General features: G+C 47.5%; 1 protein-coding gene and 2 long non-coding RNA genes across 4 annotated transcripts in view; 1 reads left to right on the top strand and 2 right to left on the bottom strand.

The window, feature by feature from the left end:
* Nucleotides 1-25,456, bottom strand: part of LOC310712511 (phospholipase A2 inhibitor NAI-like) — an 86,948-nt gene that overhangs the window by 4,521 nt on the left and 56,971 nt on the right. The window contains exons 1-2 of one of the 2 annotated variants that reach the window (XM_083515653.1): nt 4,382-4,641; nt 3,020-3,142 (exon numbers count right to left, since the gene is read on the bottom strand). The exons of the other annotated variant lie outside the window; for it this stretch is intronic. Of the exons in view, the coding sequence (XP_083371779.1) occupies nt 3,020-3,142; nt 4,382-4,433 (175 nt within the window). The 5' untranslated portion in view covers nt 4,434-4,641. Of the gene's footprint in view, nt 1-3,019; nt 3,143-4,381; nt 4,642-25,456 lie in introns of those variants that run through there. 2 annotated transcript variants of the gene reach the window in all.
* The window catches only part of LOC310712567, a 29,550-nt gene continuing 24,165 nt past the window's right edge, over nt 20,072-25,456 (bottom strand). The window contains exon 2 of the long non-coding RNA XR_014528947.1: nt 20,072-24,150. This is a non-coding gene — a long non-coding RNA (uncharacterized lncRNA). The remainder of the gene's footprint in view (nt 24,151-25,456) is intronic.
* Nucleotides 23,119-25,416, top strand: LOC310712543. Its single transcript, XR_014528918.1, has 2 exons — nt 23,119-23,257; nt 24,335-25,416. It is a non-coding gene; the product is annotated as an uncharacterized lncRNA (long non-coding RNA).

Below are 25,456 nucleotides of genomic sequence, written 5' to 3'. Positions count from 1 at the left end.
ATCACTTTTATCTTCACATTTCTAAACAGTGGCGTAGCGTGGGGGGTGCAGGGGGGGCTGCCCGCACCGGGCGCAACATCTGGGGGGGGGGCGCGCTCGCACTCGCAGCTCTCTGCCCCTACCTGGCTCACTCACTCTCTCTCACTGCAGTGCTGGCTGTGCGAATCCGATCCAAGCCGCTGGGTCGCCGCCCACTGTGGAGAGGGTGGGTGCCAGGCGTGCGGTGCGGAGAGAGAGAGCGAGGGACTATCTGGGGGAGGGACAGTGCAGCGGCCGCCCAGCGCAGCGCTGAGCGCGGGAGAGAACCACACCAGCCCAGCCCAGGCAGCAGCAAGAAGAAGCTGGCAACGGCGGCAGGTTAGGGGTTAGGGGGCGCAAATTACTTGCCTTGCCCCGGGTTAGGGGGCGCAAATTACTTGCCTTGCCCCGGGTTAGGGGGCACAAATTACTTGCCTTGCCCCGGGTGCTGACAACCCATGCTACGCCGCTGTTTCTAAATGACCCTATTTACCTTATCTCCATACTTAAAAGTCTTACTTCTAATATTTATAAACAGGTATCAAATCATAACCTAACAAAATATTTTAAATCAATCCTGCAAATGTTTTAAAACGTTTGCAATGTTCATTCTTATATTGTACAAATCTACTCGAATCCTTTTCAAGCAGTTCGTCTTGCTGGTTTCGGATTTCTCCTGTCAGTCTTGCCAGCTCGGCATATTCAATCATCTTTGTCTGGCATTCTTCCAACGTTGGAAGTTCCTACTGCTTCCATTTCTGGGCTAAAAGTATCCTTGCTGCCGTGGTAGCATACATAAATATATTTATGTCTTTTGGGGAATTTTTTCACCTATTATCCTTAATAAAAAAAGCCCCTAGTTTTTTTTTTACTAAAATTACAGTGGTGCCCCGCAAGACGAATGCCTCGCAAGACGGAAAACCCGCTAGACGAAAGGGTTTTTTGAGCTGCTTCACAAGACGAATTTCCCTATGGGCTTGCTTCGCAAGAAGAAAAGGTATTGCGAGTGTTCTGATTTTTCCCCGCTCCCCCCCTTTTTCGAAGCCGCTAAGCCGCTAATAGCCTTTTAGCCACTAAGCCACTAAGCCTTTAATAGCCGCTAATCCGCTAAACCGCTAATAGCGCTAAGCCGCTAAGCCATTAATAGGGTTGCTTCGCAAGACAAAAAAACCGCTAGACGAAGAGACTCGCGGAACGGATTATTTTCGTCTTGCGAGGCACCACTGTATTTTTGAAAATCTTTTTCAGTTCATTATATATATAACATCCCAGTAGGCTTTTAATCCACCAGATATGAAAGAAGTTCCCTTCCTTCTCCTTACAGTTCCAAAATACCTTATCTTAAGTTCTATTCATTTTAGCAAATACCACCTCAGAGCTCCTTTCTGAGGCTCCCTCCACCTCGCTGGTGCCTGTTCAGGCACACTGCCTCTTTCCTTGTGGGGTGGTCATTCGCAAAGCGCAGGCTGCAAAGCCACCCTACCTGTGCCTTGCAGGGCTGCCTGCACTGCCTGGCTGCCTTTGACTGGCAGAGTGGCTTCCGTCTTTCCTCCTGTGCTGAAAAAGCAGCCAGGTGGCAGCCAAGGCTGTCTCCGCCCGGAGCCTGCACTCCACCCAGGCTCTTGCAGCTGGGGAGGGGGAGCACTTTAACTGAGCTGCCGTCCCACTACTGGCTCATTTGGGGTTTCCGCAAAATTGCTTGGCTGAGGCGAGGGCAGCGGTGTGCTCTTAACCCAAGCAGTTTAAGGAGGGAGGGAGGGAGGGAGGGAGGAATAACCTTTATAAGCCTTTATGCAGCTTGTTTCTCCCACTGCTGGTATGAAGGACAGAACACAATGGTGATTTCACTCAGCGATAGATCTTTCATGAAACTGCCACCCCTCCTGAGTCCCTCTGCCTCCAGCTCCAGGCTGCAGCTTGTTTTCTTTTTCCTCAGTGTGCTGGGTGCTGGAGGCAGAGGGACTCAGGTTAGGCGAGGTTTCCCCCACCGATTTACTGCTGAGTGAAGCTGTCATCACGGTCTGCCCCTCATACCGGTCCTGGGGTGATATATCAATAAATCGCCCAGGCCGAATCTTGAGTCACCCTTTCTTCCATGTCTGCGGGGTGGGGAGCATTTTATGGTTTGCCTCAGGTATCCATTTGTCTTGAGCAGGCCCTGCTTGGAGCAGAAAAAGATTTCTCCAGTTTTATCTATTTGTTGAATGTGAGTCAGGACTGGAGAACCTTTGGTTGTCCAGAGGTTTCTACCACCCTTCTCCTTATTGAATGGGATCAGTTTAGGAGGCTTCATGGGAAGTTCATTTCTCCACATTTTCATATCAGTTTCCAACTCACACCCCCATCAACATTTCGTGTGAATGTTATTTTCACTCTTAGGCCCTATCTGCTGGGTCTTACTGATTTAAGCAGTTATGGTTTCCCCTGTGGGGATGGGGTGTGTGGGGGATATTTGTTGACCATATTGGCTGTGAATCCTGGCGGACTAGCTCTCTCCTCCTTGCAGGTCATTTTTCACTTCGCCTGGGAGATGGGAACCTGACAGACTGACTCCAACTACAAAAGCTGAGGCTGCTGAACCAACACTTGGGTTGAGGTATTGTTTGGCTTGTTTTGTTGCTGTTACTGATATACATCTTTTCTATCTTTATTTTTAGCTCTTCTTATGAATTAGGTGACTGTTGCTTGATTTTGTTGTAGGTTCTTATATGCGCACTTTACCCTAGTATGTGCATCTGTCTATTGATTACATGGCCGGACAACTGAATTGCAGAAATGGAAGAAGGGCAGATTCTGAAGGATGGCTTTGTTTTGCTCTGCCAATTGAGTAAATATGAACTGACTTGAATTTCTTCCTTGATCCTACAGGCAATGCAGAACCTAGAACACTACTTTATGAAAAGTCTTCTTCAATGGCTTGTGGCGAAGATATGCCCTTAGAAAATGAGTCAGGGGGTTTACGTTTTGGTGATCAAAGAGGTTGAAAGTTCTTCTCACTTACACAGTTTGCCAACTCCAAGGGCAGACATGCAGGACTGGTCACTGGAATCGTCACACTCCTCAATGGTGGCATTTCTGCAATCTTTTCCTTCATTCCAACAAGATTCACATGTCAAAGATGTCACTGCAGACAGGGGGAAAATGGGTTTAGAAAACTTTAGTAACTGTGTAGGAAGAATAGGTCTGCATCAAGGTACATGAACACAACACTTTCTGCTACAAATGCCATCTTAGGAGAGGCAGCAAAGGCCACCGACTTGGATTGCTTCAAAAGTGGACTAGATGCATACATGGTTACCATCCTCTATTGATATATTTTTTCCTGCAACATTGGAGGCACTATTTGTCTGAATACTAGTTGCTGGAAACTGCAGAAAGGGAGCTGTTGCACTCAGATCTTTCTTACGGGCTTCCCATAGGACCCATGGCAAGAACAAGAGGCTAGACTAGATGGACCATTGTTCATCTACATAATGCTTCCTATATATATTCCTTCAGTAGATCTTAAACTCTGTGAATAGGGGTGAGCCTTGTATAGACCAGAGAATGATTGTCCAAGATGGCTCCTGCAGGCTGAGGGAGAGGACCAGTAGAGAAGGTGTGGGGAAACCTTTAACCCTCCCGAAGTAGTTGTAGTACAACTCCCATCAGCACCAGCAAACATGACAGACTCTGGTAAGCACATCTGGTACCCCTGGGATCTGACTCCACCCAGAGATTGGGGTGGTGTGTAACACCAGCAAACTAAAAGATTGCATGGGGTGGGGGCAGGATAATTCCGCTCCGAAATAAAAGGTTAACAACTTTGGTTGGCCCTTTGGTCAGCCCCCACGGCTTTTCTCTTCATCCAATCTGGCCCTCTTTGAAAAAGGTTTGGACACCACTGCTTTAAATTTAAGCTTGGATTCTGGTTTATTGAAGAGTGAACTACTGCCTCTTTGGCTCCCCCAATGTACTTGGGGATGCCATACCTCTGTATGCATTTGGTAAAATTTAATATTGAGAACAAAGTTTCAGAAGGAAAGGGCTGAATTTGAGTGGACGATGAGGGAAGCAGACAGGAAAAAAGTTCAAGAAACATACTCTTTGTTGTAGATGAAACCTAGGATTCTGGTTTACCCAAAAGTGGGCAACTGCCCCCATTGCTCCCCCAATGGACTTGGGGATATTGCACCTCTCAGTATGTATTTGGTTAAATAAAAACAAATATTGGGAACAAACTATCCTGATTGAAGATCCCTTGTAGCTTGACCATTTATTCCTCTTCCTTTCTTCTCCTGCTTTAATGGCTGAAGCCCCCCCCCCCCGCCCAATTCCTTCCTGGAAACATGATGAACTGCCCAGCAGCTGTGGTTCTGCTCACCTGGATTCAGAAGGGTCAAGAGGAGGCAGGAGATCAGGAGTGTCTTCATCATTCTAGAGAGCTGAAGAGCCAAGAAGGAGTTCGAGAACAGCACGGAACTGAGTTCAAGAACAAGCAAGGAACTGAGGCTTAGTTGGAGGAATTTGTAGAGGATTGCAAGGAACACTTTGCCAGCGCCCAGGAACAATGGATTCAGGGCAGTGCAACAAATTGCTAGAATTCTAATTGTGCTATACCATAATATAAAGCACAGTGTTGAAAAGCAATTAAATCTCTTCCCCCTTCCAAGAACTCCAAGGACACGTCCCTCCTAATCTGTGCCAGCCTCAATTTCTCAATCCTGCATGTGGGGATATGAGTCCCATCAGATTACAGCACTGAAATTGGATTAGGTTTCTGGAAGCCAAGGCAGTTTCCCTGACAGCATGAACTTCTTTGAAAGGGGGACAAATGTCTGTCCACAGTTTCCCTTGTGGTATAGTAATAAAATGCACAGTGACTCGGATCCCCTCACTCCCATTAAATGCAGTTGCATTTGGGGTAAATCAATCTCTTCCCCCTTCCCAGGGCTCCAAGGACATGTCCCCCCTTTAACCTGTGGCGCCCTCAATTTCACCACCCAGGAAGTGAAGCCCCATCAGGTGACACCAGAATTCAAAGCTCAGCAGTGAAATTGGATTAGATTTCCAGAAGTCCAGGCAGTTTTGCCAGATTTCTCTGATAGTCAGAATCACAAAGTTATTTTTTGTAAGGGGAGACAAGTGTCTTTCCAGTTTCCTTTGTTGTACAGTAATAAAATGCACAGTGACTCACAATCTAGATTTCTTCTGTCCCTTTAAATGCACTTATTTTGGGGCTAAAGAATTGGTCCACTTGCTCTTTAAAATAAGTTGTTTACATTTAAGAGCAGGTGGGGGGGATTGCAGGTCTGTGTCCAGAGGAGCTTGCGTATTTAAGGGACTGTCTTTTACTGGGGCTGAATATACACAAGCTCCGCTCCACGTCATTTGCTTTTGCTTCACTTGTGATGAAAGTCAAAGACAGTGTGAATGATGTGGACTTTGGCGTTTGGGGAATGCGGGTGTGTGTGTGTGTGTGGCAGCATCACAGATATCTTTTTTTTAAAAAAATAAAAAATAATATTTATTACTTTTCCAACAATTTCAACACAACACTACAAACAAAAAAGAAAAGAAAAAGAACAATACCAATACAAACAAAGCAAAAACAAACAAAAACAGTTTAAAAACACCTCAAACATTTTCAATATCTTATCTTTCATTCGCTTATTTCCAACGACCTCCTCACACCTCCCTTTTTGTATTCCACTTCTATTAATTGTTTCAGCAATTCCTTTCCATCTTCCTCTGTTTTCTATCCTATAATTATCTTAACACATTCTAACCTTATTTTTTCCTTTAATATTCTATTAATCTATTTATACTTAATTCCTTATAACATTTCTACTAAAGCCATATAACTTCATTCCAACATTCTTCTAACATTCATTAATTTTACAATACTTCCATAGTCTTTAAACTTTTTCCAGTCTTCTTCCACGACTCTTCTCCCTGGTCTCGGATCTTGCCGGTCATTTCCGCTAATTCCATATATTCCATCAACTTCATCTGCCATTATCCAACACTTCAGTGTTTTCAAGAAGCAGCCATTCTCTCGGCCAGCAAAAAGCAGATGGTTCACAACAAAGTTTAGGGGTCTGGCAGGGCAAGTCCGCCTCCTTCTTTGGCATCCGTCAATATCTTAAATTTTACTCGAGGCTTCCTGCCCTGCCAAACAAATCTGGAAACATCCCTCTGCCACCTCCTGAAACAATCCATCCCATCCAAAACTTGCAATGTTTGAAACAAAAGCAACATCCCCGGCAACACAGCAACCCTCATCCCCACCACAACAACTCGGCCCAACAATAACAACTTCAGATTTGTTCATATTTCCAAATCCCCCTTCTCTTCAATCCAACGTCCTTCACAGTTATCCTTAAATAAATTCGCATTTTTGGCGGTCATACTAACCCCCAAATATCTCTCTTTCTCAACCGATGTTAGTCCTGTCTCCTCCTGAAACTCTGTCAAGCTTTCCTTTTCCAATTCAGGTAGGGCTCTGGTCCTCAAATTCGTCTGTTTTTCTTTAAGTTCAATCATAACAAAAGTCAGCTTATGTTCATCAAATTGCCTTTGTATGGATAGGACTCTCTCTCTCTCCAGTTGTATTACTTTACATTCAGCAGCAAGGGCTTTCTCCCTGGCTTCATCCGCAGTTTGCCGTATCAAAGTAGATTCCTGTATCAATTTCTGGATGGTTTCTGTATTGGTATTCACCTTTTGTCCCAGATTATTTATACTTTCTGCAATTGAGTGGATTTTAATATTTGCAGCATCCACTTTCGCATTTATCACGTCTGTTTTCTTGTGACGCTGTTCCAGCGAATCGTTTATTTTCACTAATGCGACCACTAAGGCCTCTTATGTCGACATTCAGTCTGTTTTTTCCTTTCCATTTGCCATAACACTTAAGAGATTCAAGGTCAATCCCAGAGTCTCACAATTTTTTATCTTGCAGCTGGAAATTCCCCTAGCTCAGCTCCTGTAGAGCAACCAATTTCAAAAGCTTCCACTAGGGGGAAACAGTTTCTATTTGTATTAGTCAGTACTGTCCTCTTTTAAACAATGTTCCAATAATCCAAAGTTAGTTTCAGTTTTCAGTTACTTTTACTCCTTTTTTAAAAAAAACAAACAAACAAACATCCGGAGACAGTAGAAACAATGTATTCTCTTGTTTAGCTACCTGTCAATGAACGTTCTAGACGCTGTCAATGAACATTCCAAAAGACATCAATCCTGCTAGCAGCCCATTTCCAGGGTCAGAGCGGTGGTATTTTAATTCTCTTCACTCTCTCCTACAGGCATATTCAGTCCACCACTTCCCCCCCTCTTCTCCTGTCTCCAAGGGGGGGGGTATGTTCTTTGCTGATGGAAATTTAGTCTTTTACAAAAGGCTTTCCAAGACTTCAGCTTGCAGCCTCATTGCTTTCAGTTTATTTACAAAAGGGGGAGGCGGACTTCCTGTATTGAAGCTCCACGTTTCGATACCAAATTAAACGTGTAAAAATCCAATTCTCCCACTTCAGCTCTACTCACGGGTAATTACTTTGGAGTCAAATTGTCCACAGGAAAAAGTCAGTGCTCTCTGGCAACAGCTATGCGGCTTCGCTCCATGGAAGAAGCACACGATTCGAAGCACCACGCCGCTCACCCCACGTCGCTCCGGATCCCCAAAACCGGGTTTCCCCACGAGTACGGGAGGCGCAAAAGGTGGCCGCCGAATCCCACGCTCAAAGGCTTCTCTCGCCTGTGATTTTTACGGGTCTCTGCCTTCGCCGTGGCGGTACAGACCCAAATTCCCACGGGGTGAATTCCTCCCGCCATTACCGGAGGCACCAACCCGGAAGTACAGCATCACAGATATCTGTGGAGAGGTTTCTTGGTGCAATGTTAGTATTATGTATATATTTGTGTAATATATAATGTTGCTATATAATCTACTGTAAGCTTAGGCTCTTCACACTGTTTCTTCTAAGAAGAATGGGACTCCCAGATGTTGGTAATCACATTGGAGAGGGTGGGGAGAGTGACTTTTGGCTCATGTCCTCTTCCTTCACCATCTTCTTCTTCATATTATAAGAGGGAATTATTATAAGATGATGTACTGATGTTATTTAACTCTAAAGAATTTAGCTTGAATGTACGAGAATGTACCAAATATATGTTGGAAATGTAAAAATTGCAAGGGGTCATTCTGTCACATGTGGTAGACCTGTAGGGAGGCCAAGGTCTTTTGGGGCATGACTTTTCCAAGAGTCCATAATCTTTCTGGCCGGGGATATTGGTCAGCCAAATTACAAACTCTATTTATATATGCAGCTGTATTTAGATATGCAGCGACAGTGGCAAGGGGTCTTTATGCTAAGAAGTGGAAAGTTGTGAGAATACCCTGAAAGGAAGAATGGATGGTGAAGGCCTTAGAACTGTGTTTTAATATTCTGCTGGAAGCCACCCAGAGTGGCTGGGGAAACCCAGCCAAATGGGTGGGGTATAAATAATAAATGATTATTAAATAATAATAATAATAATAATAATAATAATAATAATAATAATAATATGCAGAGATGGCAAAGGTAAAGGAGGAGAGGCTACTACAACTGAGGCCCTTCCCCACGTAATGCATTGGATCTGAGGGGCAAGCAGAGGGCAAAGCCTCCCTGGACGGCATGGGGGGGGAGTGAAAGGAGTCTAGATCCCCCCTCCCCATACGCACGCGCGCACACACACACACACGAGTGGTACCTCTGGTTACGTACTTAATTCGTTCCGGAGGTCAGCTCTTAACTGGGAACTGTTCTTAACCTGCAGCATCACTTTAGCTAATGGAGCATTCTGCTGCTGCTGTTCTCATCCTGAAGCAAAGTTCTTAAACCGAGGTAATATTTCTGGGTTAGCAGATTCTGTAACCTGAAGCGTATGTAACCTGAAGCATATGTAACCCGAGGTACCACTGTGTGTGTATATATATATGTGTGTGTGTGTGTGTTTGTCTAATGTTGCCACCTTCTAAAATTTATTTATTAATGCATGCTTTTCTTTTTGTAAATGTACCAAAGCATGAAATGAAATAAAATTGGGATTATGAGGTTTTCTCTGCTCAGTGGAGGCTGTACGTGCTGTGTCCTGTGTGTGATGTGGTTGTGGAACTTGCCATTCTTCTGACAGAAGATGCTGTATATGGGCATGGGGGGACAAAAATGGTGGGAGTGTCAGTTGTGGGGAGTGAGAAATGTCCCTATTTTCATCTGAGGAATGCTGGAGGGTATGCAGTGGCTATTGAACATCAATATGAAGCTGTTGGGAACAGTCATTTGGAATTCTGGAGTGAAGTTGTAGGCTTATGCCTTTTACTTGCCAGAGAATCGTTTGCCCGCATCCCCAGGACCGAGGAAAGAACAAAAGAAGTACCAGGAAAGTTTCTTCTTTGGAGAAAAGAGTTTATTGCGATCTGTGCACAGAGACAGCCAGCAGAATAGTTTCTGAAATCTGGCTGTACCTTTACTATGTTCAGCAAGCATTTTTATACCTGAAAGCATTCACCCTCCTCCCAGACCTCCCCCCAAAACTTCCTCAATCAGCTGGCAAGTTTTCAACTTATTCCCTTTTAGGGCATATCTATATTGCAGGCTAAGCACTGCTGGCTAAGCACTTCCTCCTCTTCCCCTCTTCTGCTGGCTAAGCACCCCTCCCACCTCCTTCATACACGTGTCTCTTTGCTAGCTAAGCATTCCATTCGTGTCTTTTCTTATCTTGCATTACTAAAGCAGAAGCAAGGCAGGAAACAGCTTGCTGGTCGGTTTTCAGTTAACAGCAGTTTCTGTTAGCTGGCTAGGCAGGAAACGACCTCTTGACCTGTCTAATTTAGATTTTGCAAGTAACTGCAGTCTTGAGCTGTTTAACCACAATAGCAGAGTGCAGGAATTTACTATGTGTAGATAATATTAATGATTAACCGTTCCCCTCTCCCTTCACTCCCTCCTCTTCTTCTGAACAACCTAATACTTAGGTTCGTTCTGGGGTATGGGCCTATACTCTCTCATCACAGCGATGACCGTGGGTCCTAGTTTTCGTGACAGGAGTCTTTGCATCATTTGCTGCAAGCATTGCAATAAGCAGGGGATACAGAGGCAAAGAAGCAAAAGGATTAACAGCGGTCCTGCTAATAATACTACAACATTCCTGAGCCAACTGCCATCAGGGAGCCAGGAATACAACCAACCCCATGCATCACTCCCTGTGGCTTTCAGCGGGTTTTCAGCTATCATTGTTTCCATGTGGTTAATGGTGGCTGAAATACTGACATTATTATCTGGGATGAACATACAACAATGAGAATGAACCAGGGCACAAACCCCACCCTTTGAGGCCAACATCACATCCAAAGCATATCGATTCTGTAAGACAACCTCCCTCATAGCAGTCACCTCTCGATTGAGCTCCCTTAACGCTTTAATGGTATCATTGAATAATCCTTTTGTCCAATTGGCCAGCAGATGAAGATCTCTATAATTCATGGCTGCCCCTAAAGAAGGTAGCAGGGCTCGCGATATCTGGGTCTCAATATAGTGGTTAATAGGTGCATTAACTGCCCTGCGGTTACGCAGCCTGAGAGATGTTGGTAGCTTGTCCACCTTATATAAAAGGGGGATCACCATACCCAAGGTACAAACTCCAGTAAGGTCTTGGGGAACGGATCTGAATGCCGCATCGCCACAAATTAACCATAGTTCCTTCTGAAGAAGGTAACTTGTGTTTTGGTGCCGTTCTGACCAATTGAAGGCTTCTGAAAACAGAAAGCTTATGTGCCACTGCTCCTCAGTGGAGTTTAACAGGGCTATAACGGAAGAGTTGGATCTTGAGCTTTCGTGGAGGTGGTGCATGTCTGTCATTAACTTGGAGCTAGTATCAGATTGATAACACTGTGAGGTATTACCATAAGTAAAGAAGGCGGAACAGGTCCTATTGAATACAAAATTTAAGACATATAGGCAATTGGGGTAAATCCCTCGTAGATTTGACCCTTCAGAAAAATTTAAACAAATAAAGGCTGGCTCGGACAGGGCCAATTTTACAGGTGGCCATTGAGCTTCTTCGGGGTTTATCCTATTGTCTATGCTAAAGATGTTATCAATGGGAATTCCGTGTAGCATCAAACCTGGCCGTTGTGCATAAGGTGGTATATGAATACACAGCCAACAATTGGAGAGCTGTAACATAGTAGCGAACTTAAACATATCCTTGATATAAACATTGTCTTCCCACATCTTATGGTAATTTTCTCCCCTGGATGTCTTGTTTAACAAACCTGTTCCCCCTTGGCCTTGCTTGCCAGTCCTTACATCTCCCCCCACAATAGCCAACATAAGATATACTATGAGGATCATCATGGGGATAGAAGGATCTGGCCGTCGCCTCCCGCAGAGCCTGTGACACTCATGCCAGCAAAAGAAAATGCACATCCATATGACAAGAGCGGTTGAGATAACCCCTATCCACCAACCCCAATCCTTCCATGGTTCCTCCCACCAGAAATCAGTCATGATGGATTCTAGTTATGCCAGATACCAAGGGAGTGCCTATACACGCCTGTGGCTCCCACTGGGTGTATGTAACTTAGATGGGTGGGAGGAAGGTAAGCACCTTCAGGAGGTGGGTCCGGTGGAAAATGTAAGGCAACACACCCACAGGAATAAACTGCTGCTAAAACTCTGGTATCGTATGGAGTCAGATATCCAATGGGATGGCCCTCCTCCCAAATTATTGAGATGTGTGCCCTTTCCCCATATTCTGGACGAATGTTTTCTGGTGGGTGTGTTTCTAAGACTGGAACGTTGGGAACGCTGCCTGCGGGCATTCCTCCCATCCACTTCTTCAGCCGTGCGTAGAGATATCAGCCTCCGGAGTGATATCAGCAGGGCGGTCGTCAACCGGGCGCCTGGAGATGGTCATCCGAAGAGAGTTCTCTGGATCTGGTGTTACTGTCCAGTCTGAAATGGCTTTCTTCACTCGAGTATGGTGGACCCACGGGGTGATGCCGGCAACCTTCACAGCAGTAGGGGTAGAGAGTAGCACGGTGTATGGTCCCCTCCAGCAGGGCTGTAGGGGGGCTCGCTGCCAGTCTTTCACCCACACTTCGTCACCCGGTTCGAACTGATGGAACGGTTCAGTTAACACACATGGGGTGCGAGCCTGGGTCCACCTGTTGAGATAAGAGAAAACTTGGGAGAGTGACTGTACATAGTTACTCAATTGCACATCTTGGCTAGCATATGGAGTTAACATTCTAACATATGGGACTGGTCTCCCAAACAGAACTTCAAAAGGTGACAAGTGGGTCCGCTTTGACGGAAGACTGCGGACCCTGAGTAATGCCAAGGGCAACATGGTCACCCAATTAGACCTGGTTTCCTGTGTCAGCTTGGACAGCTGATTCTTTAGAGTCCTGTTCATTCTTTCTACCTTTCCAGAACTCTGGGGTCTATAAGCAGTATGCAGCTTCCAGTTGATCTGGAGCGCTTTAGCCAGTCCCTGTAGGACTGCATGAACGAATGCTGGTCCATTATCAGATCCTATGGACCTTGGCAATCCATAGCGAGGGATGATTTCCTTAAGCAGGCACCTGGTTACTTCAATTGCCTTTTCAGTCTTTGTTGGCCATGCTTCGACCCATCCGGTGTAGGTGCACACTGCCACCAGCAGGTAGCGATATAGTCCACAACGGGGTAATTCAGTGAAGTCCACAACAAGATCTTCCATAGGTGCAGTTCCACTGTGCTGAACTCCTGGGGGAGCCAGTGGTCCGGTTCTGGGGTTATTCTTTTGACATAGCAGGCATTTCCTGGAAACCTGGGCTGCCAGTTGATAAAGGTGGGCTATATAGAAGCACTTTGCCAGCTGCTTGGTGGTAGCATCTGGCCCCATGTGGGTTGACGCATGGTATCTCTGAGTTATCTGCCGAGACAGGGACTCTGGAATCCATATCCTGTCATCAGGTGTGAGGTACCATCCTTCTTTGGTCAATGTCAACTCCTGGGCGTCTGCAGTGTCCCTTTCCTGTTTTGTGTAAGCCGGCTTGTCAGCGGTGCTTAAAATCTCTTCTGGGATCAGTGCTCCAATGATTGGAGCTGGGGCCAGTTCCCGGGCTGCTTTCTTGGCCACTTTGTCTGCCAATCGATTTCCTCTGGCCACTTCCCCTGGTCCAGTTTTGTGTCCATAACAATGGATAACCGCTACCGCTTTGGGCTCCCATACAGCATCCAGAAGGTTCAATAAGGCTTGTGGGTGGGCCACCTGGTTTCCTCTGGAGGTAAGCAAACCTCTTTCTTTCCATAAGGCTCCATGGCCATGTAAAGTCAGGAATGCATACTTAGAATCTGTATAAATGTTTATTTTCTGCCCCTTTGCCAGGTTCAGGGCCCTGGTAAGCGTGGTTAGTTCTGCCAGCTGGGCCGATGTTCCAGGCGGGAGGGACTTTGCTTCGACCACCTGGTCTTCCAAGGCTACCACTGCATAGCCTGCCTTTCGCTGCCCAGCCTCAACAAAGCTGCTTCCATCCACAAACCATGAAAGCCAGTGGGGGTTTGCCTCATCTTTAAGGTCTGGTCGGCTGGAGTATACTTCGTCCATTACTTCAATGCAATCGTGCGTCTGCTCCTCACCTTCTCCTACCGGCAACAGGGTAGCTGGGTTGAGGGCAGTGGTGACCTGGAACTTCAAACGCGGGTGTAACAATAATATCTGACACTTTCTCATCTTTGCTTGGGAGAGGAAATAGGTACCCTTCATGTCAAGCAGTGCTGGGACTGCATGCGGAGTCACACAAACAGTGTCTTGGCCAAAAGTAAATTTGTCTGCTTTGTTCAGTAGGGTGGCTACTGCCACAACTGCTCTCATACATGGCGGTAAACCTTGTTCTGTAGGCGTCAGGCGTTCAGATAGGTATGCCACGGGCTGTTGCCAGCTCCCCAATTTCTGGCATAGCACTCCCTTTGCTGTTCCCTGGTCTTCATCCACAAACAGGGAGAAAGGCTTCTCAGGATTTGGGATACCCAGCGCTGGTGCTTGCTGCAATGCCCTTTTCAGATCCTTGAAGGCCTGCTGTTGCTCCTCTCCCCACACAAAGGGGTCCTTTTCAGTTCCTCTGGTTGATTCATGCAGAGGCTTGGCAATTGTGCTGAAGTCAGGGATCCATATTCTACAGAATCCTGCCGAGCCCAAGAAGCCATGAAGTTCTCTGCGATTCTTTGGCTCTGGAATCTGGATAATGGCTTGCTTCCTTTCTTCTCTTAGAGTCCGTTGCTGATGGGATATATCAAATCCAAGGTATTTTACAGTGGGTTGGCATATTTGGGCCTTTTTCTTAGATACTTGGTATCCTGCTTCAGCCAAGTGATTTAACAAATCCTTGGTGGCTTTCATACACGTGTCCTCGTCTGAACAGGCCAAAAGAAGGTCATCTAAGTACTGCAACAAGACCCTGTGTGGGCTGGTGGGGAAGCTAGACAGGTCCGAAGCCAATGCTACCCCAAAAAGGGTTGGAGAATTCTTGAAACCTTGTGGAAGCCTCGTCCACGTATATTGCACCTTGGTGCCTGTTCCTGGATCCATCCATTGAAATGCAAACAGGGGCTGACTTTCCTCTGCCAGACGGCAGCAGAAGAATGCATCCTTCAAGTCCAGTACCGTGAAATAGCAGGCAGTAGGAGGTATTAAACTCAACAGTGTGTAAGGATTGGGCACATTGGGGTGGAGGGTTTCCACAGCCTGGTTGACCAATCGAAGGTCCTGGACCGGGCGGTACGTGCCATCTTCCTTCTTCACCGGCAAGAGTGGGGTGTTCCACTGAGATTGACACTGTCTCAGGATGCCATGGCGAAGCAACCGTTCCAAATGTACCCATACTCCTTCTGCAGCTCACCAGGGGATAGGGTATTGGTTCACAGCCACAGGGTTAGCAAATGGCTTGGGCTTAACTATTATAGGTGGGATGTTCTTTGCCATTCCGGGTGGGTTGCTTTCTGCCCATACACCAGGGTTAACTTCTTGCAAGAGGTCCTCTGGAATAATCCCCTCCTCTTCTTTTACCATCATTAAGTGCCAGTGTTCCCTCAAGGGTACCTCTAAGGAAAACTCTCCTGCTGGCCCTGTGGTCATTGTTACTTCTCCTGTCGGTTGGAAAGAAATCTGGGCTTGCAATTTTGATAGCAGGTCTCAGCCCAATAATGGGATGGGACACTCCGGTATATACAAAAACTTGTGTTGGACCACTTGGCCGCCCAGGCGACAGATAACAGATTGCAGGAAGGGGGCTCTTTGTGATTTTCCTGTGGCTCCTATTATGTTAATCGTTTGCTTGGTGGGCTTGGACACTGGTACGGGCAAAACAGAGTGGGCAGCTCCTGTGTCCACCATGAAGGGGATGGTTTGGTTCCCTGTTTGTATTTTGACCATGGGCTCACGGGAACCTAAATCAGCTGGGCCCGGTCTGTCCTAATATTCTTCCTCCTCTCTCAGGCTCATCGTGCCGGGCTGCCTTTGGGCTGGGGGGTACCAGGGAGGTCCCTGTCCACGTCCTCTACCCCTGCTGGCATTTGTCGATGACCAAGGTCTCAGTTCCTGTCCAGGTCTCATGGGGATTGGGCCTGGGACTCGTTCTCCTCGTCCTCTTCCTCCTAAGTGAGCCTGTGGGCATTCTCCTTTCCAGTGCCCTTCCTGCCGGCAGATGGCACACTGATTCCTCCCCAGGCGGCCTTGCCCTCCTCCCCGGGCACTTCCTCTTTTCTGAGGGATGGGTGCGGTAGCCTGTAATGCCATCAACTTCTTTGCTTGATATTTCTCCTTCTTCTTTTGTTCCTCTTCCTCCCTCTGATTGTAAGTGGTTTGAGCCAATTCTAACATCCACTCAAGGGTGTGGCCCATGAACCCCTCGTGCTTCTGAATTTTTCGGCGGACATCGGGCGCTGCCTGAGCTACAAAAGCAGCCTTTACAATAGGGGCGTTGGCAGCCTCATCTGGGTCTACAGGAGTATACTGACGGTAGGCTTCCTTCAGGCATTCCAGGTAAGCCCCTGGGGCCTCTTCATTCCCCTGCACTACCTCTCTGACCTTCACAAAGTTGGTGGGTTTCCTGGCTGCCCTCCTCATACCATTTAACACATTCTGGCGGTAGGTAGTGAGGGTTTTCTGACCATCAACAGTCTGATAATCCCAATTCGGTGTATTTTCAGGGTATCCTGTTGTAATGTCTGGATCCGCCATTCCCTGCGCTTTCATGTGTACTCGGGCTTCAACATGGATTCGCCTAGTTTCTTCTGTGGTTAGCAGCGCATCCATCAAATACTGCACATCATCAAAAGTGGGATTATAGGTTTTAAAAATCCCTTCAAACAATTTTATAATCTTTGCTGGATTCTCCTCAAAGGAAGGATTTTGATTTCTCCAATTACAAACATCTGCACTTGAAAAGGGTATATGCTGGACCGTGTAGGTCCGTGGTGCCTCCGCCCCACCAGGCCCTGGAGGTCCCGGTGGGTCATAAACCCTCCGGAGGGGCATTATTCCGACCCCACCCTTTTTCTGCGCCTCATGGGACTTATGGAAGGCCGCCCTGGTTGCTGCTTCTATCCATTCCTTCTGCCATTTCTTCCCTTGTGTAGAGGAACATCCTGCTGCAGCCAACAAGTGGGGACTAACATCCACTTTTTCTGCATAGGGTTGTACGTACTGTTGCAACCTCAAAGACTGATACTGAGTCCACTCTTTTCCCTTCTTTGCTAACTCAATCAATCCCTTTATAAATTCCTCATCATCCTCTTCTTCCCCTCCTGATTCATCAGCCTTGGAGGGTTCAGGCTGGGGGCCAGCTCCTCCCGGTGTCTGGGGACCTGGGCCTGGGGGATTTGCTAGAGGGGCAGTTGGTGGAGCATAGGGTGGTGGTGGTTTGATGACTCCCCCCTCCTCATCTTCTGGGTCTGGTATCACCGGGGGCTTTTCTGCCTTCCCTGCCGGTCGAACTGCACAAATTGTATTTCGTGGGGCGTCGCCCCGGCAGGCTTTCAACCACGGTGGATTCTTTTCTACATTGGTTTTCCAAGTAGAAATGTAGGTGATCTGGTCTGGGTGGACATTCAAGATGTTCTGATATAATGGGCTGATTAGTTGCAAATCAAAGCTTCCTTCCGGGGGCCAATTAATAGTTTGCGTGGGCCAGTCAACTTCACATAATGTCCTCACCCTCTGTCTTCGCAATTTGATTCCCCAATCATCATTCTTCGTGGCCGCTTTCCAGTTGTTTAAAAAACATTCCAGAGGACTACATTGGCTTGCCCCAGACCCCATTTTTCAGATACTCCGCTCCTAACCAGGCTGTAAATTCTTTCACACTCCACACGATACAGGTTGTGGTTTGGACGAGGTCGCCCTGCCAAAAAACGCACAACCCTGCAATCGCTCGGCCAAGGGGCAGCTAATCCCCGGCCCACACTTGACAATTCAGTCACCGGAGTATCTGACATGCAACACACAAAACACACCAATACAATTTCCCCTCTGTTTCCCTTTTAGCCAACCTTACTGGCAGCACCCTGTTGCCACGGCCAGTTCCTTTCCTGGCAGCACTTTACTGCTATGACCACGTGAGGCTGATCAGGCCTTTCCCTTTCCCTCGGGCTTACCTTTTCTTCGCTGCGGATTCCCTTCCCTGGCCAGTCCTATTTTCTCCCTCGACCGAGGTCCCTACTCAGGAGCGGTGTGGCCGGATTCCCCCACGAGTTGGTAGGGTGCGCGCTGAAGCCTGCAGACACCGGTCAGAGCTGTCCACCTGTGGTCGAGCCTGGCTCTCCCCGGCCCTCTGGGGTGGGGCAATTTCCCGGCCAACGCACCAAGCTGTAGGCTTATGCCTTTTACTTGCCAGAGAATCGTTTGCCCGCGTCCCCAGGACCGAGGAAAGAACAAAAGAAGTACCAGGAAAGTTTCTTCTTTGGAGAAAAGAGTTTATTGCGATCTGTGCACAGAGACAGCCAGCAGAATAGTTTCTGAAATCTGGCTGTACCTTTACTATGTTCAGCAAGCATTTTTATACCTGAAAGCATTCACCCTCCTCCCAGACCTCCCCCCAAAACTTCCCCAATCAACTGGCAAGTTTTCAACTTATTCCCTTTTAGGGCATATCTATATTGCAGGCTAAACACTGCTGGCTAAGCACTTCCTCCTCTTCCCCTCTTCTGCTGGCTAAGCACCCCCTCCCACCTCCTTCGTACACGTGTCTCTTTGCTAGCTAAGCATTCCATTCGTGTCTTTTCTTATCTTGCATTACTAAAGCAGAAGCAAGGCAGGAAACAGCTTGCTGGTCGGTTTTCAGTTAACAGCAGTTTTTGTTAGCTGGCTAGGCAGGAAACGACCTCTTGACCTGTCTAATTTAGATTTTGCAAGTAATTGCAGTCTTGAGCTGTTTAACCACAATAGCAGAGTGCAGGAATTTACTATGTGTAGATAATATTAATGATTAACCATTCCCCTCTCCCTTCAAAGTGTCTTCCATATGTTGAAGATACCCAACTCTAGAAACTCCGTAACACAAACTCTGGATTGGTGCCTGGATGCCATGGTGCATAACAGCCTACAAACTAAGCTTGACCCATGAAAAACTAGAGGATTATGAGTAAGTGATTTCTGGGTCTTGGTCAATTGCTTGGCAGACTGGACACAGTGGTTCATGCACTGGTAACCTAAAGACTTGACATTGGCAGTATGCAGTGGGGCTGTCTTTGTATCAGGTCCAGAAGCTGCAGCTATTGCAGAACGCAACAGCCAGAGTGCTCATAGCAGCAGGCTACTGGCCACATGTCACTCTGTTGCTGAGACAGTGGCACTGGTTGCCAATTTGCTGCCAGGTAACATTCAAGGTGCTTATGTTTATTTCCACTGATCCCTGAGCAATGTGAGCCAAAAGTGCCTTGAGGAGTGTGCAAACCCTTATGCTACACCTCAAGCAGTGAGTTTCTTTGATGGGGCAATTCTTGTAGCTCCGTACACACCTGAGGTTTAGTCAGCCTTCAATTCACAGGAAGCCATCAGTGCAACAGGACAGAGAAAAGCTGTTATTCCTTTCTTATAACACTAGAATTTGTGGGCAGCCAATGGCAGTGAATGCCAGAAGATTTGAGAAAGATGGAAAAAGTACAGTGGTTACGAATGGGATCTTTTCCGGAGGCCTGGCCATATCCCAAAATCTTCATAACCTGAGGCCCCCTTTCTGCACATGCGTGCGGTGCTGTGGAGCACTTCTGCTGAAGAAACATGGTTTCACAATTTCTTTCTAAAATCACCAAGCTGTTTGGCTTCCCTGAGTAAGGGAGGCCAAAGGAGAGAGAAAATCGGGAAACTATGGAGGCCTTGAGTAATCTATACCAGGAGTGGGGAATCACTGACCTGGGGGCCAAATGCAGCCACTGCATGTCCCTCTACAGGGCCTATGGGGGGGGGAGGTAGTACATCCCTGTTTGGGATCACAAGTGGGACATCAGAAAATGTTTGCATATATTGTGTGAAGACTAGCATTTATATTTTGACTACATAAGATGCCACGAGGCCTCTTCCTCCCTCTGCTTCCTATTCTGTCATCATGCCCCTGCTTTCTTGTCCCCATGGAAACAGAGAGTTGGCGCTGAAGTCCTGGTGAAAGATAGCGTGTCTGGGCATGGTGAGAGGTGAATGAGAAGGCGGACTTTCCTTGCCTCTCCTGTGAATGATGTGCTCTGCTCTGTGAGGGGACTGCCACCCGCCTGTGAAGTGTGGGATATTTACCATGCAGCGAAACCAACAAAGCGTGTTCTCCTTCATGGAGAGCATGTGTTGCGGTGGGGTCTGCTGAGCCGCCCCTCTGTTACCAGGCAGGGTCTCTAAAGATGGCCTGGGGCAGTGATTGGTTCACTGGGTTGCTGGGGTAAAAGTTATGTTGCAATTTCGGTGGGAGGGGTAAAATGTTTAAATACTCTGCATGCAGCCTGGAACTTTCTCTTTGCTGCATGCAACGGATCACCTGGAGCACTTGGACCGTCTGGAGGACAGTGGAGCGATCTTCTCATTGTCTGGTTACATTTCTTTATTTTCCCCTTCTTTTTAATCTTCTCTAGTCCCTTAATTAATTTATTTCCCCTTTTTTCCTGTTTGATTTCCCACCCCACCCCTTACCCTGCCCTTTGGGAAGATTCTCCCTGTATCTGTGAGTGCTGCCTGTGCATAATCCTCCTTGGCTTGCCTTTCCCAATAGGGAGAGAGCCCCCATTAGGGGCTTTCTTTTGCAAAAAGGTTTTCCCCATTTTCGCCCGTTTAATTGTGGGGCTAGTCAGGGCTGTTCCCAGCTTACCTGGAATCACTTTCATTTATAGTATCCCCATAGGTTGGCTTTATTTTGGGTGCGTGCAGTGCTGTTGGCCAAATCTTAATCTAGCCTTGGGCGTGAGCACTATTTTGAGTTCCTTTAATATTGCAATGAGACAAAAAAGGCAGAGAGCAGAAGCAGGGAGGCCTGCACGGCCTGCACATATCATTCAAGCCTAAGCCTGCTACAGTTAGCAGTACAGTAAATTGTTAAGTTTCTGTGACATGTGACTCATTCTCTCTATTAAAAATGTATCTGTTTGTTTGCAGGCTCACTTGTTGCTAATGTATATCTTAGGCAGACAGAGTGGAGACAGAGGCTCTCTGTGCCTCCAATGAGCACTCTTTGTATGCTCTTTAACTATGCTGTTTCTGAACAAGTTTATTTTCTTCAGGTTCTTTTTTCCCTGATAATGGTGACTGCCATTTTAGAGACGAGCCATTGTGGCTTAGTGGCTAGAGTGCAGGACTAGGACCTGGGAGACAGGGTTCATATCCCCCACTTAGCCATTGTTATAACAAAGCAAAACAAGCTGCTCCTTTTGGACTATTTTGTTGCTGGGTAGTTTGGCCCATTTGTGTTATTGCTCCCAAAAATAACTTTGGATTTCTTGAGGAGGTGCTTCCTTCTAAAGGGCAAGCAGGGGTACCTGGACAGGCAGTGGGCTGCATCGAGTTTGTTATCTCGTTGGAAACATTTATGTCTGGCCTAGCAGGTGATCGTAGGGCTTGGCTCGCTTGGCCCTAGAATTTGATGGACTCTGGCAGCGTTTCTGGCCTGAATAGCGTCCCCATGTGGTGCACGAAGCATTGGTTTCACCTCTTCCTCACATTGTTTAGATTTTTTTTTTTTTTTTGCAGACTTTGACAGGGCCTTTGCAGATGCCTCCAGAGCTTGCCTCTCCTGCAGAGGATGACTTGCTGATGCCCCAGGTGCCTTCTTCCAGAAGGAAGCGTCTTCAGAGGCAGGAAAAAGCGGAGCAGGGATGATGCTTACACCTCCTTGCAGGTAAATCATCCCTGGGCTCTGATGATGATTCAGACATCACCTTGGACCTCTCCAGGGGTCAGGGTGAGGCTGTTCCGGGTCTTTAGGGAACATCCTGGATAGCTCAGCTGGTCAGCGTATGGTGCCGGTAATGCCTAGGTTGCAGGATCGGTCCCTGTATGGGACAGCTGCATGCTCCCTCATCACTCTACCCGGACACTGAGGTCCAGCGCCAAGGGCCTTTCTGGTGGTTCCCTCACTGTGAGAAGCCAAGTTACAGGGAACCAGGTAGAGGGCCTTCTCAGAAGTGGCACCCGCCCTGTGGTACACCCTCCCACCAGATGTCTACTACCAGACTTTTAGAAGACATCTAAGGCAGCCCTGTTTAGGGAAGCTTTTAATGTTTGATGCATTACTGTATTTTAATATTTTGTTGGAAGCTGCCCAGAGTGGCTGGGGAACCCCACTATTCTATAAGTGGTAATTCACTATGATGGGAATGTTAGACGCAGGGCTGCCATCATCCCCTCAGCTCGCTAGGATTGCAGGGACGGGGACATGTGGACCACTTGTGCAGCTCCACATTTCAAATGGAAATTCCCTGAGCAATAGAACCTGAAGCTGGTATGCAGGAAGCTGGCCCGGTGGCAGCTTTGTTGGGACTTCTTTAGGGTTTCTGGCCAGCGTTGGCCCTGTAAATTTACACATCATGGTGGCAACACAAGGCAGGGCATCTTGCCCAAGTGGGGGCTGGCAAGCAATAACTCAATACCTCTTGCCCATATTTCCATAAAATATCTCCCTTGAAAGCCTGGCTAAAAGGTTATCTAGATGGGTCAGTAGCTTTGTGCTTGTGGGAAGGGTTTTTCCCAAGGTGTTGGATTCCTCTGGCTTTTCAGCCAGTGGCTCAGAATACAGCAACTCAAAAGCCAGTTAGAGAGCTACCTGTGGTAGCCAGAAAGAAGGTTAGGAAGCAGCTTGCATTGGGACGTATGGTGGGATCCCCTTGATTCTCCTTCTAGTCCCGATTTTCATTTATCCCCATTGGGGATCGCCCCTAAGAAAGCCCCATATAATTCCATCTGATCCATATTTATCGCACCCCAAAGGCACCTCAGTGAATGATGCTATCCCTCCGGAATTGTTCCGTGAAATATGCATCTTTGGATCAGGCAGTTGAGCTTACCAACAAATTGGAGGAGGTGCCTTGTTGGCATTATGCGATATTGAATCGGCTGTTGGGCTGCTGCCGGTTTACCCTCAAGATTTTAAGTAGTTAGGCTTTAATTGGATGGTCCTTATATTGATAAGGCGATGCCAGTGGGTTGCTCAATAGGCTGTGCAGCACTTGAGTCCTTTAGCATCTGCTTAGGCTTACTGGACGCCCCTTTATTCCCTGAGGAGCTGGGTGTTCTGTTGGCAGTGGAGGACAGTGGGTCCTACTGCCCCTTTTAATGTATTTGGGGGCTAGCTGGATACCGTTGCTCAAACATCTGCTTGCCTGTGGAAAAGCTGTTGGCCTTGAAGGACGTTATTGTAATACTTCCTCTGAAGCAAGTGTTGCTTTGTCAGATCCTATCATTCCTAGGTCAGTTAAATTTTGCATGCAGGGTGGTTGCTCCAGACTGCCGCTTCCATTCCTGCTTGGCCAGGTGGTCTCATGGCCCGGGGTCCCTTCATCATCCTGTACAGTGGCCTTGAGCCTGGCAGGGCAAGGCAATCACATGTGACCTAACTTTTCTCGAGTTTTCCCCATTGTAGTGTCAGCGCACATCTGTATTGAGGAGTTTAGGGACCGTCGGGTCTGTCTTGGTCTGATAACCAGGCAGTGTGAGAGTCTTGGCAAAACGGTCCTCATGCTCTGGCAGAGTCTTCGCACTGCTTAAGGTTTAATATTGTGTTTCTGCTCGCTTTATTTCGGGATCATCTAATGTTTTTGCTGTCGCTCTATCCCATTTTTTCAGTTGGAGAGCTTCAGATCCTGGGCTCTGGACGCCCAGCTATAGCCGGATTTTCTGGAGCTCCTGTGGCACTTGGCAACAATTAATAATTATGAGGAGTAGTAGCTTACGTTTCCCCATCCGCTTTCAGGTCTTATGAGAAGGCCTGGACTGATTTCTTAAAATTTAGCTGGCAGTCCTCGGCCATTTAGAGGAACCTGCCCCCATCCTCTGAGCAGGACCTGCAGTAATTCGCCCACCTGCTGCAGATCGGATGCACTGTTAAAACTATCAGAATTCAGTCCGCTGCAATGTCTGCTAGAGTAAAGCTTTAATTTTTCAGAGACCCTTCTAAAAGTGTGTCGTGCGCAGGGTCTCGGAAGGTTGGAATAGGTTCCAACCTTCACAGGACAGCAGGCAGGAAGCCGGTCAATCTTTGACCTATGCAGTATCCGCAACAAGTTAAGACTTGTCGGCTGGTTCAAGATCAAGACGAGACTTCTTTCAGTATTCCATTGTAATTTTAGTGTACTGAGGGTTGGGGAAATTGTGTTGTAGCCAGCACCGGGCTGAGAGTTTGGAGGCTTATTGCCTCAGGACTTTTCCTTATCTGCTTTGGAGCTTGTCATAAGTGTCTGGAGCTCTAAGTCAGACCTAGTGAGCAGGGTTGCCACCATCAGGCTTCCAGTCATAGGTGAGGTGGGCCCTTGCCCTGTTATTGGATACCGGAAATATTTGGCTTTTGGTTCCCCTGGGGGCTGGCTTGATCCTAGTGCACAGAAATGGGTTCCGGTTCAACAGGCATCTAATTGCTCACGTGCACCAGTTATTGTGGCTTACCTACCGCTGAACACGCCTCATTCCTTCCAAATAGGTGCTGCTGCAAAGGCTGCACACTGGGGCCTGTTAGTAGACAGGATTGTGAATACGGGTCATTGGAAGTCTGACGCTGACAAAGGTTATGTCAGGAAGCATCGCCAATGATGCCTGTGCTAATGCCTGTCTGTTATTCCTTTTTTCATAGGAGCAGCTGTGCGCATTTGGATTGTCGGCCACAGCATCATGCACTGAGCTGGCAAGCACCCTGACGAGTCTGGACTGGGGGCGCCATCTCGGCCTTCCTGCCCATGTTTCTAGCTCCAGTCTGCATTTGGATTGTGGGGCACAGCATCGTTTACTGGGCTGGCATCAGAGCTAGGCAGTCTGGAAGGGGACTGGGTCTTGGCCGCCCGCAGCATGTGCAGGTGTTGTGGATGTCCAGGCGCAGAATGCAGTGGAGCGAATTCATCCCGCTAATTAAGCAGAGGGTGCTTTCGGATGGCCCCCCCCCATGGCAATTGTGATTCAGCTGGGGGAGAACGATGTGGCAACTTATGATTGCTTTACTTTCGCTCCACGATTCAGAGAGACTTGGGGAATTGATGACCTTAATACCCACAGTTAAAATATTTTGGTCACAATTGTTGCAAAGGCGCTATTGGCACGGCATTTCTTGACCTGAGGCTGCTGAAAGGGCCAGGAAGCGCATTAATTCTGCAGTGTGTAAGAAGGTGGAGGAATTGGGTGGGTTGGTTATTTCCCACCCGGATTACCTTCAAGGCTCTGGCCCTTTACTGCAATGATGGAGTACATCTCTCTGTACTGGGGAATGATGTTTGGTTGGATGCGGTAACTGCAAGGTTGAAGGTTGGGTTGGGATTGTGAGTGGTTGGCGGCGAGCGTAAAGGGCTTGATTGGCAGTTAGGCATTGGTTAGAAATTGGTGGAGGAGGGGTTAGGATAGGCTGGGCCTGCCCCTCCATGGTTGCTGCGGAAAGGGAATTCCGTTAAAGGAATCCTGGGGCTTGCCATCTTTTCGTCCAATCCCTGGAATGGGACTAGGGCCGGCAAGCCTTCGGGGAGCATGCGGATGAGAATTGAGGGTCTGTGACTCAGCTCCATTTCTCCCCAACTTGTTTTCCCACACTGTCTTTCGGTGGTGCCCGGAAGTCAGTTCTGTCCCCAGGTGGGGGGACAGATAGTCTTAACCAATGCCTAAACAACCACTCACGGTTTTGTATTTAAATAAAGTTGTGGCCAAAATTATGCCAAAAACCTTAAACAAAAATTAAGTGTGCGTTGTGAGTTATTTGGGGGGTGGCTTGGGG

Source organism: Podarcis liolepis, assembly GCF_965112155.1.
Source record: "Podarcis liolepis genome assembly, chromosome: 7".
Classification (NCBI taxonomy): Eukaryota; Metazoa; Chordata; class Lepidosauria; order Squamata; family Lacertidae; genus Podarcis; species Podarcis liolepis.
Note: the sequence above shows the minus strand (reverse complement) of the source record. Positions and strands in the feature narration are given on the sequence as shown.